Raw genomic sequence first — 14,713 nt, 5'->3', positions numbered from 1 at the left:
GGTTTATGTAACTAGTTTACATAAACTAGCCGAAACGGGTCAAACCTTATTGTTTTGACCTCAAAATCCAGAGTGTGGTTATATTACCCATATAAAACAAGTATTTAAACTTGTTGGGTCCAAACCACATTCCATTCCCGGTTTTCGCCTTTCACACGACTAAACCGTATATATCCTTTGAAACTGATCGGTCCAAGCTGAGGCTAAATTGAAAGACCCATTAGGATTCTAATAGGTTGTTTAAACCTTCGTTCCAGAATAGGAGACCAGTAAAAGAAACTTGCATTTGTTTATTAAGGATATTACTTGCTCAGGTAAATACTTTTAACTTATTTTCCCTATACGGACTTGGGTTACGGTATTTAAAATACCGCTTGGTCGGGCAATTGACCCCAACTCATTAGTAGTCGGGTGATTTCAATGTGACCCGTTTAAAAATTGGTTTTGTTGGCTTTACGCCTTTGGGAGCTTAATGACCATGTCCCGGATATCCTTGGCATCATTTTACGAAATGGCCACGACCTCGACACACGGGTGTAGGCGTACACCCATCAATGTGTCTATATTATAAAGGTATAACCGCTGGTTTTCCCGCCACGGCTTTATGCTTTGTGGCGTGTCTATTAACCTAAAACCCGACACGACCCGGGTGACCGAACGCATAGTGAACATGTAATTCTTTTACAAGATTTAAATATAAATTATCCCAAGTTATAAAGAGTTTGTGCCTTGTGCATTCAAATCAATTTTTATTAAACATTTTACAAAAATGTCGGTTGAATGTATTTACCAGTGTAAACTAACGTATTTTCCCCAAAAAGATTAATGCAGGTTCTACTCGTAATAGGCTGGCCACTCCTTAGCATCGTTAGAGTCTCGCAAGCTTGGGATGCCAATATCTGTTGAACAATAATTTTATATTTTATTTTGATCCCCTGTGGATTTGTTTCGACTACTCGTGATACTTGCATATTCAATCAGTGGTTGAAATATAATTTATCTTTATGCTTCCGCTGTGCATTTAAATATTGTGGTTTGACTATATTGTTGCCAACTACGTCACGATAATCCTCCACCGGGCCCACCGGCGAAACACGTGGAAATCGGGGCGTGACATTTAGCCTATCACAGCTAGAACTAAACATTTTTATAATCATGGATTCTTAATTGTCAACACACGGAGAGGAGATGGTTGACTTTGTTCATCACATTCCAACTTCATTATGTACACAATTGCTTGGCATATTCGTTAAAATGTCAGCAATTAGGTAATCGAAAGAAACACGACGACGACCCACAAATTGTTTAAGTTATACTAGCTGGAATTAACATTTTTTTTTATGAAATCATGTATGACTCTTGGCATTTCGAACCAACTTCATTCTGAAATGTACAAGTTGTTAATATGAAATGCATTTAAGTAGTGAGGTTATTGAGTAAAGATATTTTAATTACTAGCCTTCGAAAGCCAGCAAATATAATAGGCATTGCCCTTCATTGAACTCATCAAGCAAGATAAGCACATTAACCATCTTTCATTCTCTTTCATTAGAGAGAAACAAACACATCTTTACTTTCATTGATTGAAACGCTTAATTTGACCTCTCTTTTTTGTTTTCCGATCCACAAATAATGGTGTCCTTCATGAAAGAGTTTGAACATCTTAAAATCCATCTTGAAGACTTAAAAGAAGCCACCAAGAGTTTTGGTAGCAAAGTTATCGGAGCCGGTGGGTTTGGGAAGGTGTACGAAGGAGAAATCTCCCACTCTAAAGGGAGAAGCATAGTGGCTATTAAGCGTTTGAGTCGTGAGTTTGGGCAAGGAGACCTTGAGTTCCTAAAGGAGATCATGATGCTTTCTCGATGCTCACATAAGAACCTCATCTCTCTCCTTGGATATTGTGATGAGGATGGTGAGAAGATCCTTGTGTACGAGCATGCCTGTAATGGAAGCCTTGATCGCCATTTGAGTTCCAATGTTCTCACATGGGCACAACGTCTCAAGATATGCCTTGATGTTGCTAAGGGTCTACAATATCTTCATGATCATAGGGGAACCCAACAAAGAATTCTTCACAGAGATATAAAAAGTGCCAACATCTTGTTAGATGACAAGTGGAATGCTAAACTTTCTGACATGGGACTTTCAAAAATTGGACCAGCTAATCACCAACGTAGTGTTCTTGTCACTAATGTAGTGGGCACCCCTGCTTACTGTGATCCCCAATATATGGAGGCGTACACGTTAACCAAAGAATCAGACATATATTCTTTTGGGGTCGTCTTATTTGAAGTCCTATGTGGGAGATTATGCTTTAAAATGACCAACGGGCAGTTAGAGATTTTAGTGCCTATGTGGAAACAAAACTACATACATAAGAAACTAGACCTAATTATCTTTAAAGATATCATCCCACCGATAGACCATAATGCTTTGAAAACATTTTCAGACATTGCATTTCAGTGTTTGCACTACTCTCGTGAACAACGGCCAACAATGTCTCTTCTTGTGAAAAAGCTTGAGATCGCACTTAAATGTCAAGAGCGTCATGATATGAACATGACTAATGCTGTGGGAACTTCTGAGAAATACAGTTTTGTTGGTGAACTTCTCTCCAAAGGCAAAGGGATCTTTTTTAACAAAAGCAAAACGGTAATTAGCCACTTCGCTTCTTTTTCTTTTCCAAAAGAAAGTTACGGGAATGAAAAATTATTATTTATAGAGTGTTCTTTAGGAAAGTCATTTATACAAACTAGTCATTTTAAATTTTGTTTTATACTTGTCACATATATTTGCTATATATAGCTAGAAAATATATTTTTTACACTTTTACAACTAAAAGATCTCGTACCATAATAGTTGTTTTTACTGTTGAATGGTCTTTTTCCCTCTTGTTTCTCTCATATTCTACCTACAGTTTTTTTTTTTTTTTTTTTTAAATCTAGAACTTTTCATTTTTATGTAGCTTTATATCCATTGCAATTGTTGGAGTACCTCAAAGTAAATTATTTTTCAAGTCTTTTCCATGTTTTTTTTTTTTTTTTTATTCGAACTATATAATTCATATCGAATTCTTGTGCTTTCATGAAATACAGAAAAAATCGGTTTTAGGATTTATTGATTAATTTTTAGTATTTTAATCATTTTTAAGTTATAAAAGTGATGTACAATGTTTATCATTTTCTTTATCAGTCTTGTAGTCGAGTTCTTACCAATGTAATTATACAAGGAGTATAATATAAATTTTCAAAAAAGACAAAAGAAAATAATAATTTTTAATTCCATTTTATTAAAAGATCGAATATGTACACTTTCATATTTTATAAATTATTATGTATTTTAAATTGTACATGATCCAAGCACTATATATTAATTCCCTTTTGTTAAAAGATCGAATATGTACACTTTCATATTTTATAAATTATGTATTTTAAATAATTCTTAGTGATATTCAATATTCGTATCATCATTTATTATCAAAGAAGATAACTTTAATTATGTTATATCCATCTATTAATATGTGAGAACTATTAATCTAAAAATAATGAAAATACTATTAATATCGTTACTAACATCTGAAATAAAAATAATAATAAATATAATTAGGTTCATTGCAGCTTTGGGAATAAAAAAATATAATTAAGTTAATAGTCATTTTAGTTTTGATTGAGTGGTAAAGACAAAAGACCAAGGTTTGTGTAATTATAATTGCTTTCACTAACATTAATTAAATAACTTACAAATGTTAACATTAGGATTATATGGATTGAACAAATGAACTTAGGTTATATGTACAGTATATAATAATGTATTATAAGGGGAATAATAGAGAGAAAATCCTATTGAGTTAAGAAAACTCAAGAAAACCTTATGTAACAAACTTTTTTTTTTCTAAAAAAAATTAGGGAATGTAAGTTACATGTTATCTAACGTTTTGAGCCAAAAAATAAAAAAAGCGCCGAGTGGTTTTTTTTATAATTTTTTTTTGAAAATTCAGTGTTTTTTTTTTTTGGCTCAAAACAGTTAATAGCATGTATTCTTTTAGAAAAAAAAAGTTTGTTGCATAAGATTTTCTTAAGTTTTCTTAACTGATCAAGTGGGTTTTCTTTCTATCACTCCCCGTATAATTATATATATAAATATAGAGGATTATACTTAAATCCCCGTAATGGGCCGGCCTAGAATAGAGACCCGTGAGAAATTAGGGTGAATTCTCGTTTCAATTACGGCCGGCCCAGAAAAGAGACCTGTGAGAAAGTAGGGTGAATTCTTCTTTACCTTTACCCATGCACACCGGAACATTGAGCCTTGACAAAAGGCTCACACACCAAGGGTATGAAATAATCTCCACCAATGGGAGCAAGGCTCACATCAGCCAAACGGTTATTCCAGTGTGCTTAGAAGTTCCATTGTGTATTTTCATCGTTTCCATTTGTTGCTTGTTCTAGAAAAAGGAAGGAGCAGGACCAAAAGATACGAGTGGTGGCAGGAAAAGAGAAAGGGAACTTGTACACTTTGATGGTACAATACCCTTCTCACTAGAAGATCTTTTGAGGGCATCAGCTGAATTAATGGGAAAAAGTAGTTATGGAAATTATTATAAAGTAACATTGAAAAATGGTGACCATGTTGCAGTAATGAGAATGGGAGGAAAGTTAGCTAAAAATCAGAGAGAGGCCGAAGATAAATTAAATTTGCTCGGGAAAACTAGGCATGAAAATCTTATGACAATAAGGGCTTATTATATGAGTAGTGATGAGACACTTTTCGTCTATGATTACATGCCTAAAGGAAGCCTTGCTGCTTTTCTCCATGGTAAGCAAATATGATATTTCTTTTGTACAGGAGTAAAGATACTGATACGGCTTTAAAAGTATACTTCATTTTTTCTTGGAAGAGTTATTCGTCATTGGCCGCTGACAGTCGAAACTTCAAAAATAACACTGGTAGTCCCAACTATTAACATATTGGCCTTCAGTGGACCCTGAATAACAGTTACTTAACACCTAGTCTCGGGTCGCCGGAAAAACGTTTTTGGCCGGAAAACTCATTTTTTGGCCCGAAAACTCAACCTTTCGTCTCAAACCTTTTTGTCACCTTATTACGGACCTTTAGGAACCTTTTTCTACTAAAAGCCCCAATTATTGAGGTTGTCGGAAAACTCCCTTTTTCGCCGGGAAACTTCTTTCTGGCTGGAAAACTCAACTTTTTGGCCGGAAAACTCAACATTTTCGTTCCAAACATCTTTGTAACCTTCGATCGGATCTTTAGAAACCTTTTTCTGGCCAAAAACGGTTTTCCGGCGACCGGATACTAACGGTGTTAGGATTCTGTTACTCAGGGTCCAATGGAGGCCAATATGTTAATAGTTGAGGCTGTCAATGGTTATTTTTTAACTTGGGACTGTTGGCGTCCAACGACGAATAGTTGGGATTATTAAAATCCAATATTCCTTTTTTGTTTAGAAAATTGTGTTTTCCTTGTATATTACAAGAAGATTAAAATCCAATAGTATTATGTTTGATGATATTTTAAAACTCATGAGCATCTCGTATACAAGAAGTTGATTTTTCCAACTTGAATGTAGATCGAATAACGTCAACAGTAGTTTGGTCAACAAGAATGCAAATTGCAAAAGGAATGGCTAGAGGATTGCTTAGCCTCCACACCCATCACAATATAATCCATGGAAATCTAACATCAAGCAATGTTTTTCTCGATAACAACATTAACCCCAAGATTTCTGATTTCGGGTTCTCACAGCTCATAACAACTGCTTCAAACTCAAATGTGAGTGCAACAGCCGGGGTTCTTGGCTACCAAGCTCCCGAACTTTCTACCCTTGAGAAAGCTGATACAAAAACTGATATCTACAGTTTGGGTGTGATCATGTTAGAACTCCTAACAGGTAAATCACCAGGAGAGGTGGAATTATCTAAATGGGTGCAGATGACTGTACGAGAAGAGTGGGTTTCTGAGGTTGTCGATCATGAATTGCTAGGTAAAAATACTTCACTTGGAAAAAAGATGGACAAAATGCTGCAACTGGCTATGGATTGTGTTTCCACATTACCACAGGGTCGACCGGATGTTCACCTGGTTCTTCAGCAGCTAGAAGAGATTAGTTGATGACGGTGGTGCTGGACCTTCATTAAGCTAGTGAAAATGGAGGTCAGTGATAGTGGAGATTATGATTCTATCATCCTTGAATCAAGATTTGTTTAGTTGTAAATACAAGTTTGCATATAATTTGTTTATATATATGGTAATTCTTTAAAATTCGAATTATTTCGTATTAAAGACACTTCATTTTGTTGAGTTGAATGCAACTGGAGGAACCGAAACGCAGGTAGATTGGTCAATAAGTATGCAAATAGTAAAAGGATGTTGGGTTAATCGGTTCGTTTACGCGTCAAGGGTCAGCGGGTCAAACGGGTCTGTAACTTGGCAGTCAAGAGACTAGATGGTCCATGGGTTAAAAGGTTTTAACCATGCAATTTTGGACGTGAAATCTTTGAGAGCTTTTGCTACAAATTAGTTTCTTTGAGTATTTAGAATTATTAATATTAATTTTTAACTTAATGTGTGAGTTGGTCAATGTGTTGACCGAGTAAGTAGGAGAGTACGTGGGTTTCCTCTTTAGCTTTAGGATCAAGTTTATTTGCTTCTTATTTAATGTAAATTCTGCCATTAATGAAGTTAGTTTTTGCAGTAAACAAAAATCCATATTTGTAAGAGTGGACGCCATACCACTAGACCAATACGTCATGGGTGTCGGCACAACTCCTAACTTGTATAAATGTTTAATATGATTTCTCATTGGTCTTATGTAAATCTTTATCACTTAAAATTATATTCTAGTATTCATTAAAAACCCAAAACAGCAAATTACAAAAAAACGACCGGTAAACAGGCAACAGATAGGTGATGATTTTGTCACCAACAACAAAAATTAAAATATATATTGTCTTAAAATGACTTGATAATACTAACATCACCAAGAACAAAAATTAAAATATATGGCAATCATCCTGCCATTACTTGTTTAGGCTATCATAGTTGGAATTAAACATTTTCACAATGTTTTTAAAAACCGGTTCAAACCGGCCGGTTGTACTGGTTATACCGCCTGATACATCCGGTTGAACCATCTGATACACTCGGTTAAACCATTTCTGAGCCATTCACCGTTTCATGGTTTCTTGGCTCACATATGAGGTAGTGGTGGAGTAGTTAGGGAAAGACTTGTTGTTCCTTGTGACCCAGGTTCGATTCCCACTCTCCCCATTATTTCTGCGGCATTCGGGTGAAGGGTGAATACGGGTGGCGCTGGTTCGTTTTGGATGGAGGCGAGGTTTTACCGATTATTCCACTGTCATGTCTCCGGGCGGGTGGAGGTCGGGTTTCCGCGCATCTGAGAGAGCCAAGGGGCTGGCGGCGGTCGAGTAGTCGACCTTGGCCACAACGCCCAGTGTTACGGTGGTTGGCACGTCGTTCCTTGCCGTTAAAAAAAAAAAGTTAATATAAAAATTTTAAAAGTATTATATATAAGCCTTAGATGGAAGAATGCAACTGAAAATGTAAAGTAGAGAATTAAGCTTTGTTTAAAATACAATATCATATGAATCTCTTACGAGATTCAACAGAGGATACAAATCATACAATGAAAATGAGGCAAGAAACCTTCCCTGAATATATATGCATCTACAAATATATATTGTACCAATAACTAACATATTAGTTGCAGGGGAGTCAGGTAAGACTGAAAACACACTGTTTTAAAAAGTATTGAGTTGGTTTGGGTCAAGATAAGTTGTCACCAAAATCGGCTCAGGTTAAAATCGAACTATTTAGAAAACTTTATTATATGACTTAAGTTAATAATTAAAGCAACAAAGTATATCTAATAACAAAATCAATTACCCAAAGGACCTCTGTACTATGATATTGAGCACAGGTTGATCTCCATGACCTCATGAGACAACAAATCTGAAAGTACCGATCCTGAAAATCATAAAAAATGGTATTGTTATCGATATCGAAAGTGCTCCGTACGGTACGACATTTGAAGGTAAATCAACTTAAAATATCAGCATCATAAAGTGGGTACCGAATTGGTATTGAAAACGGTTCGGTACATTAAATTCGGTACCGTTATGATACCAGTTAGGTTTCCATACCGTTACCATTTGTTCATCCCTATTCAAAAAAGCCTATGAAAGAGTAGCTGATGAGGGCATAAATCATTTTACGTCAAAGCCAAAAATTTATATCTATTTATATCTATTAATTTTAGAGCTGAATGAATAGTGCCACAAATCCTGGCACATATTCATTGGGCCAACTTTTCAGCCCACGTGTTTTGTTCACGTTAAAACCTTGTGCCACACATCAAAACACCAGCAATAAACCCACCGCTCTTCCAATTAAAAAAAGATTCAGTTGCCAGAGATATCATCAAAGGATTGGATAGAGCGCTGGACACGCAGGCGAGAGCCGCCAAGCTGTGGCGGAGCAATTTGGTATAAAAACTTATGATTGATAGGTTTAGTTAACTTTGATTTTCTGTTATCAATTAAATATACATAAGTGATTCAACTTAACCTCTGCTTCATACTTTGGCTTATATTATTTGGAAAGACCATTTGTGCAAATCTTATTTCACAATCAAAAACATTAATTGTGGTAATTCTAAACCAAGGACTTCAAATAAGACCACACTAAATATCATATGTTTTTTTTCCCACATTGCCACTAAAATTTATTGATATGTGATAGATTTAAAGCATAATCTCCCACAAAGTATATAAGAACCTTTGTGCTTCACATTAAAAGGAACCTTTTGGAAGTAGCATACTCAATAAAAATGCAAATCATAATCAAATAACAAACTCTAACAAGTATCTATTCAAATCAGAACCAAATTTCTGTTTTGTTAATTTATAAGAATGTATAACTAAATAATAATTTCATCGTCAATTCCCAAAACCAAATGATAAACAGTACAGACGAGCTAACTCTACCATCTTGAAATTGTTGAGAAGCATCAATATACAAGTTATCACTGGACTAAAATAGTTAAACTTTATTTTATTTACAAAGAAGATTACTTAAATTTGTTTATACAAAACATCACATTATTTAACTAATGAATACATCTCGTTTCGTTTTTGATATCATCAACTATGAAGGTAGACTAACCCACTTACGGCATATCTTGAGGCGTTAATGGTTTCGGATTCCGTTAGATGCATACTCGTACTCCCGCCACGCCGCATTCGATTCTTTAATCACGTCACGCCTCTTCTTCAGGTCATGCTCGCCCAAGAAAGTTTTAGCAGCTAACTTGGACGTGTAGAGATACTGTTCAGCATCTTGAAGATCAACATAATTCAAATAGCCCTTATCTACCAACTCCTTCATTGCGACTTCAATAGCTGTAATAAACTCCTGATCAATAGAGGAGGAGGAGGTTGTTGAGGTTTTTTGCATACTCACATAGACTCCGGCAGAGATTGTTCCCTTATTTATCTGATCTGCAGGAGTTTCTGGGACAAGGATCTTCTCACCATCCTCGTCACAAAATCCAAGAAGAGAGATGAAGATATAAAATTTTAAGGAATGTAACGGGAAAGCATCATGATCTCCTTCCAAAACTCAGGGTCTCATTGCTCAAATTCATAATTCAATACGCTTAATAGCAACCCTGTTTCGGCCCTTAGAGTGAGCGGCCGGCCTATCCTTCATACACATTTCCAAATCACCAGCTCTAGTAAACCTTGATATAAAAGCTCTTAGGTGGCTTTTTTAACTCTTCCAAATGGATTTTAAGATATTCAAACACTTTCACAACCGAAGCCATTACTTGTGGATCGTATAAAAATGAGAGAGCTCGAATCAAGCGTTCCAATCAACTGAAAGTCGAGAATTTGAAAGAAATGTAATGTAAGAATCACACAAAACGGTTTAACTTTACAAATTATATGTATTTCAAAATGTTCGGTGAGTCAATCTATAAGCAATTTGTGTATGATAAAGCCACTTATGTTTCATGTCGCTTCAAAACAATTACAAATAGTAGTAACAGAAAATTCATCTAATCGATCCGTTTTTGCCCTAATTTAAAACAACAAATTCTATCCTTTTACACAACAAATGAACAAAATAAACATCAAAATCGCAAATTAAACATAGTTACGAACCTTTGGTTATTTCAGCAGCAGACAGAGGCTTGCATAAAGAAGGGCAGCGGCTATTTTTCGGATTTGCAGCGTAGGAGAAATAGAACCTAGATGCTCCTCCTTTATAATAAAAATAAAGCCTAGAAGCAATGGGCTTTTACCAAAAGAGTTAATTGCCAAAATCGTCTCTGAGGTTTGGGCACATTTGCCATTTTCTTCCAAAATGACACTTTTGTACCAAATTGCCCCCAACATTTGTAACTTTTTGCCATTTTCATCCAAACCACTAACTTAGTTTATTTTTTTCTATTAAGTTGAGAATATTTGGATGAAACTGACAAATTATAAAACCACAGGGACGATTTTGGCAATTTACTCAAACCCTTTTTAATTTCTTTTATTTAATTATTTTTGTTACATATATAATAAAAAAGAATATACATCGAGTTTTTATACGAAAGAATATACATGGAGTTTAATTAAATAAAAGAAATTTAAAAGAGTTTGAGTAAATTTCCAAAATCGTCCCTGTGGTTTTATATTTGCCAGTTTCATCTAAATATCCTCGACTTAACAGAAAAAATAAACTAAGTTAGTGGTTTGGATGAAAATGGTAAAAAGTCACAAACGTTGGAGGCAATTTAGTACAGAAGTGTCATTTTAGACGAAAATGGCAAACCTGCTCAAACCTCAGGGACAATTTTGGCAATTAACTCTTACCAAAATAAAAATCATTCTTTCTGGGCTGGGTTGGGCTTAGTAGCTTGGATCAGTGCGAACAGAAAAATAAAAATAAATGCAAGAGATGCACAAAATGGGTTTTTTATACCTTCGAACCTGGTAGAAACTAGGGATGGCAATAGGTCGGGTTTGGGATGGGTTTAGGTAATCCCAAACCCAAACCCGATTAGATAAGTTTGTCCCAAACCCATCCCAAAACCCGTCGGGTTTCTAGCGGGTAAATACCCATCGGGTATTGGGTATACCCGCGGGTTTCGGGTAAACCCGTTAATTTAAAAAGATTACTCGTTGGGTATATTCATCTCAAAACCCATTGGGTATCTATCGGGTAACTACTAACCGGTTACATTTTGTATTGTTATTATAAAAATATATATCAAATAACTACAATGTATACAGAATAGAATACCTATATGTGTAAAAAATGGATGTATCATATATATTCATATTAATAATATAAAAGAAATTATATCGGGTATACAATCGGGTAAACGGGTATACTTTATCGGGTAAATGGGTATATCACTAAATCCCAAACCCGTGAAAAAAATAAAAACTATTCCCAAACCCGATTAACCGACCGCAAACCCATCCCAAATGTGTCGGGTTTCGAGTTTACCCATCGGGTTCGGGTTTGATTGCCTTCCCTAGTAGAAACTGGGTCTGGGTTTGATCAACAAAGTCAAGAACTGTGTAGGGTAGGAACCGATTCCGGGTATGTTCGGGTATTTGACCGGTTAGGCCGGGGCTTTTTTTTTTCAGGTTTTGTATAAAGCAAAAACAAAGATAAGGCTAGAAGCTTACATTATGTTAAAAAAATGTAAAATTTCTTTTTAATGGATATTCATTTCAGGTAGCAAAAAGGAAAATTCTCAAAAGATAAGAATAAATACGAAAAATTAACATATCCTTATGGTTTACTCTTGTTAGTATTTATGATAGCTACAACTTATATATTGAATTGTGGTTTACTCTTGTTAGTATTTTTGATAGCTACAACTTATATATTGAATTTTGTCCTCACCAAAAACTATATTAATTAAGTTAATGAGAGATATTTCCATGGCAGTTTATTAGGTCTTTCGTTATGATTTTTCATGTGAACCAAGTGCAACACTGCCGTGATTTAAACTAGTTGTTCCAGGATCAATAAAGTGATGGATGGGAGTAAACATGTTGAAGTGAACTGTAGGATCGTTTTCAGACCCGAACGAGTCGTTCAGAGGAGTTTTGATCAGTTTCAGAGGCGGAAACTAAGAAACTGATTTAGAAACAGCTTGTATTTCACTTTAAACACTTTATAGATTGATATAACACTAATTACACGCACTTGACAAACCGGCAGCACTTCGGTAGCCAAAATTAGAAAACTTACAATGATTTCGCTTGAACCTCCTATATATAGCCTAGAGATTCCGCTTGAAACACACAAACACCAGTTCAAGCGGAATAAGGATTGTAGTGATTCCGCTTGAAAGTGACTAAGGTCATTTCAAGCGGAATAGTCTCCTCAAGCGAAATCAGCAATAAAATAACCTAAAACTTCCTATTTTCTCGTACAACGTGCCCTGATCTAACATATCTAGTGTAAGACTCGATACAAGACGAAGTCGACAGATGCATGCACTAACAGACTCCCCCTCAGATGTTGACGAGTCTTTCGTGTCGAGTCTTTACGTCTTCAGTCTTTATCAGTCTTCGGGCTTTACTCTTTCGAATTTTTTTCTAAAATCTTCAGACTCCCCCTTACGATGTGCTGGCATTCCTTAAGTTCATCAGCATCATCAGCTTCAGGATCGTAATCTGGCTTTCACAGGTTCAAAATTGTTGTCTGGCTCAAACTTTGTCCACAGAATCCTCAGGTATCGGAACCTGGCTCTCTCTAAACACAAGCTTCTCAGAATCGATTAACCTGACTCTTCTATATCCAAACTCCCTTTGATGTTGTTCCAAGATCGTGACCTGGTTCTCTTTCATCTCAGGATAGTCACCCGGCTCAGACTTACACCTGCACAATCTCTACCTCAAAGTAAATCTCACAAATTTAAACATTTCAAATTTAGATATACAGACTCTCCTTCAAATTTAACTATAATCTTGATGAATCACTTGTAGATTTGATCACAACACATCTGTTTCCAAACACAGACTTTTCTTCACAAAAATGTCATGATGTTTAGCACTTGGGACTTTGAAAATCAGCTTTTCAACACCAGTTGTCAAAAATCTTTTTGAATTTTTCAAAAGATTATGCTAAAACACACTAAAAATCTTTTTGGATTTTTGATTGTAAAGAAATGCAGTAAAGAAATATTTACAGACAATATTTTTGTGAGTTTGTGTAAGAGGATCATATCAGTTTTTGAGACAAATCACCAACACCGTTAAGCTTCATTTCATTTTAAGTTCTAAACAATTCACTTAGATTGTCAGTATATTGGTCCACTTAAATTTTCACACAAAGTTCAATTGATTCGAGATACGAAATTAATGTCTTAATTACTTAAACTTATTTGCGTGTCCCACTACTTGAATATACTCCCATATCTAGATCCCAATATTTAGTCTTACAGGTGAGTATACCACAGATGATATCTGTAAGGGTTAGGTGCGAAAACCGTGAGAGCTCATGTCAGAACTTCCGTTCAGCAGAGAGATGACGGTTCGACTTTTGGTGTGTCCCCTTTAGAGGATCTTTTCTTCAACAGCACATGATTAGCATTTTTCAATGTTTCATCATTTTTTGTACTGAGGGCGGTGCTGTATTTCAAGCATTTGCAGAAAGTATTATACGGGGACTAGGTCAGAATTTCCATTCAGCAGAAGTCTTGGGATAATACCCCAGATATCACTGAGTATAAAGACCTAGTATCTCAGAAAGAGGGACCTTTCAAACAAGATTTTAGGGGTTACCTATATATCCAAGAAATGTTACCCACGAAATAAGCAAGTTTGAATTTAAGTTTATATCTCGTCACAATCTACTGAATATGTAAAAACCTACTGGCATATCATCAGTGAGATTGTTTATCACATTTATACTTTCCATTTCTTTAGCATGTTGCGACAGTTCACTGATGTACTATCATTTCCTCTTTTTCACAACAAAACTCATTTTTGAATTTTATCATGTTTTTGATTTTTTCAAATTTTCTAATGTTTTTGGATTTTCTGAAATTTTTACTCCCCCTAAAATGCAAATACATTTAAAGAAATTTGAAAACAAACTGTACAAGCAAAATGACAACTGATATCGAATTGCTTCAATTCGCCATTCACTTGGCATAAACAATCATAACTCCCCCTTTCAACAAACTATTTTCCCATTAAGATTTCAAAACACTTAAGTTTGTTTTAATCAAAATGGTTTTTCCGGAAAATAAGTTTTTGTTTTAACCACTTCTAGGTTCGGGGTTCATCATCTTGCTTTTCAAACACTTATATGAGGATTACATCAAGTTCAAATTAATGACCTTGAGTAATCACTTTGTCAGAACAAACCTTTGTACCACTTGTAAGTAAACACTTGTAGGAATAATAGATCTACACATAAACATTTTACCCATCAAGATGCTGATTCCTGCTTCACACTTACCAACCTGGAAGCTCCGGCATAGTCCATCACCTGTAAAATTTTTCAACATTAAATTTCATTCACAAAAACAACTTTTAAGAATGATACCGATTCCTGATCCACGATTACAAACTTGGGATCTCTGGCATAGTCCGGTTTTTCACATATTAAACACAGACATCCAAGCCTCAGCAAGCTTGGATGATAGCTTATCAAG

General features: G+C 35.3%; 1 protein-coding gene and 1 long non-coding RNA gene across 2 annotated transcripts; one reads left to right on the top strand and one right to left on the bottom strand.

Annotated features, from left to right (window-relative positions):
* Positions 1-1,507: 1,507 nt before the first annotated feature.
* LOC110886101 (probable serine/threonine-protein kinase PBL17) lies at positions 1,508-6,304 on the top strand. The gene is made up of 3 exons (XM_022133860.2): positions 1,508-2,652; positions 4,449-4,815; positions 5,588-6,304. Exons 1-3 carry the CDS (start codon positions 1,633-1,635, stop codon positions 6,127-6,129), a joined length of 1,929 nt encoding a protein of 642 aa, XP_021989552.1. The 5' UTR covers positions 1,508-1,632; the 3' UTR covers positions 6,130-6,304.
* A 594-nt stretch (positions 6,305-6,898) lies between these two features.
* On the bottom strand, positions 6,899-10,293 carry LOC110886100. The gene is made up of 4 exons (XR_002562621.2): positions 10,203-10,293; positions 9,210-9,914; positions 7,924-8,004; positions 6,899-7,497 (listed from the first exon to the last, which is right to left on the bottom strand). It is a non-coding gene; the product is annotated as an uncharacterized LOC110886100 (long non-coding RNA).
* Between the last annotated feature and the right edge of the window lie 4,420 nt (positions 10,294-14,713).

This window comes from Helianthus annuus, chromosome 10 (assembly GCF_002127325.2).
Source record: "Helianthus annuus cultivar XRQ/B chromosome 10, HanXRQr2.0-SUNRISE, whole genome shotgun sequence".
NCBI lineage: Eukaryota > Viridiplantae > Streptophyta > Magnoliopsida > Asterales > Asteraceae > Helianthus > Helianthus annuus.
Note: the sequence above shows the minus strand (reverse complement) of the source record. Positions and strands in the feature narration are given on the sequence as shown.

Bases quoted from the DNA above. Each gene is read 5' to 3' on its own strand.
- LOC110886101 (XM_022133860.2), top strand. From the start codon at position 1,633: ATGGTGTCCTTCATGAAAGAGTTTGAACATCTTAAAATCCATCTTGAA. The intron at 2,653-4,448 runs GTAATTAGCCAC...TGCTTGTTCTAG, and splicing joins TTTTTAACAAAAGCAAAACG to AAAAAGGAAGGAGCAGGACC. The intron at 4,816-5,587 runs GTAAGCAAATAT...ACTTGAATGTAG, and splicing joins CCTTGCTGCTTTTCTCCATG to ATCGAATAACGTCAACAGTA.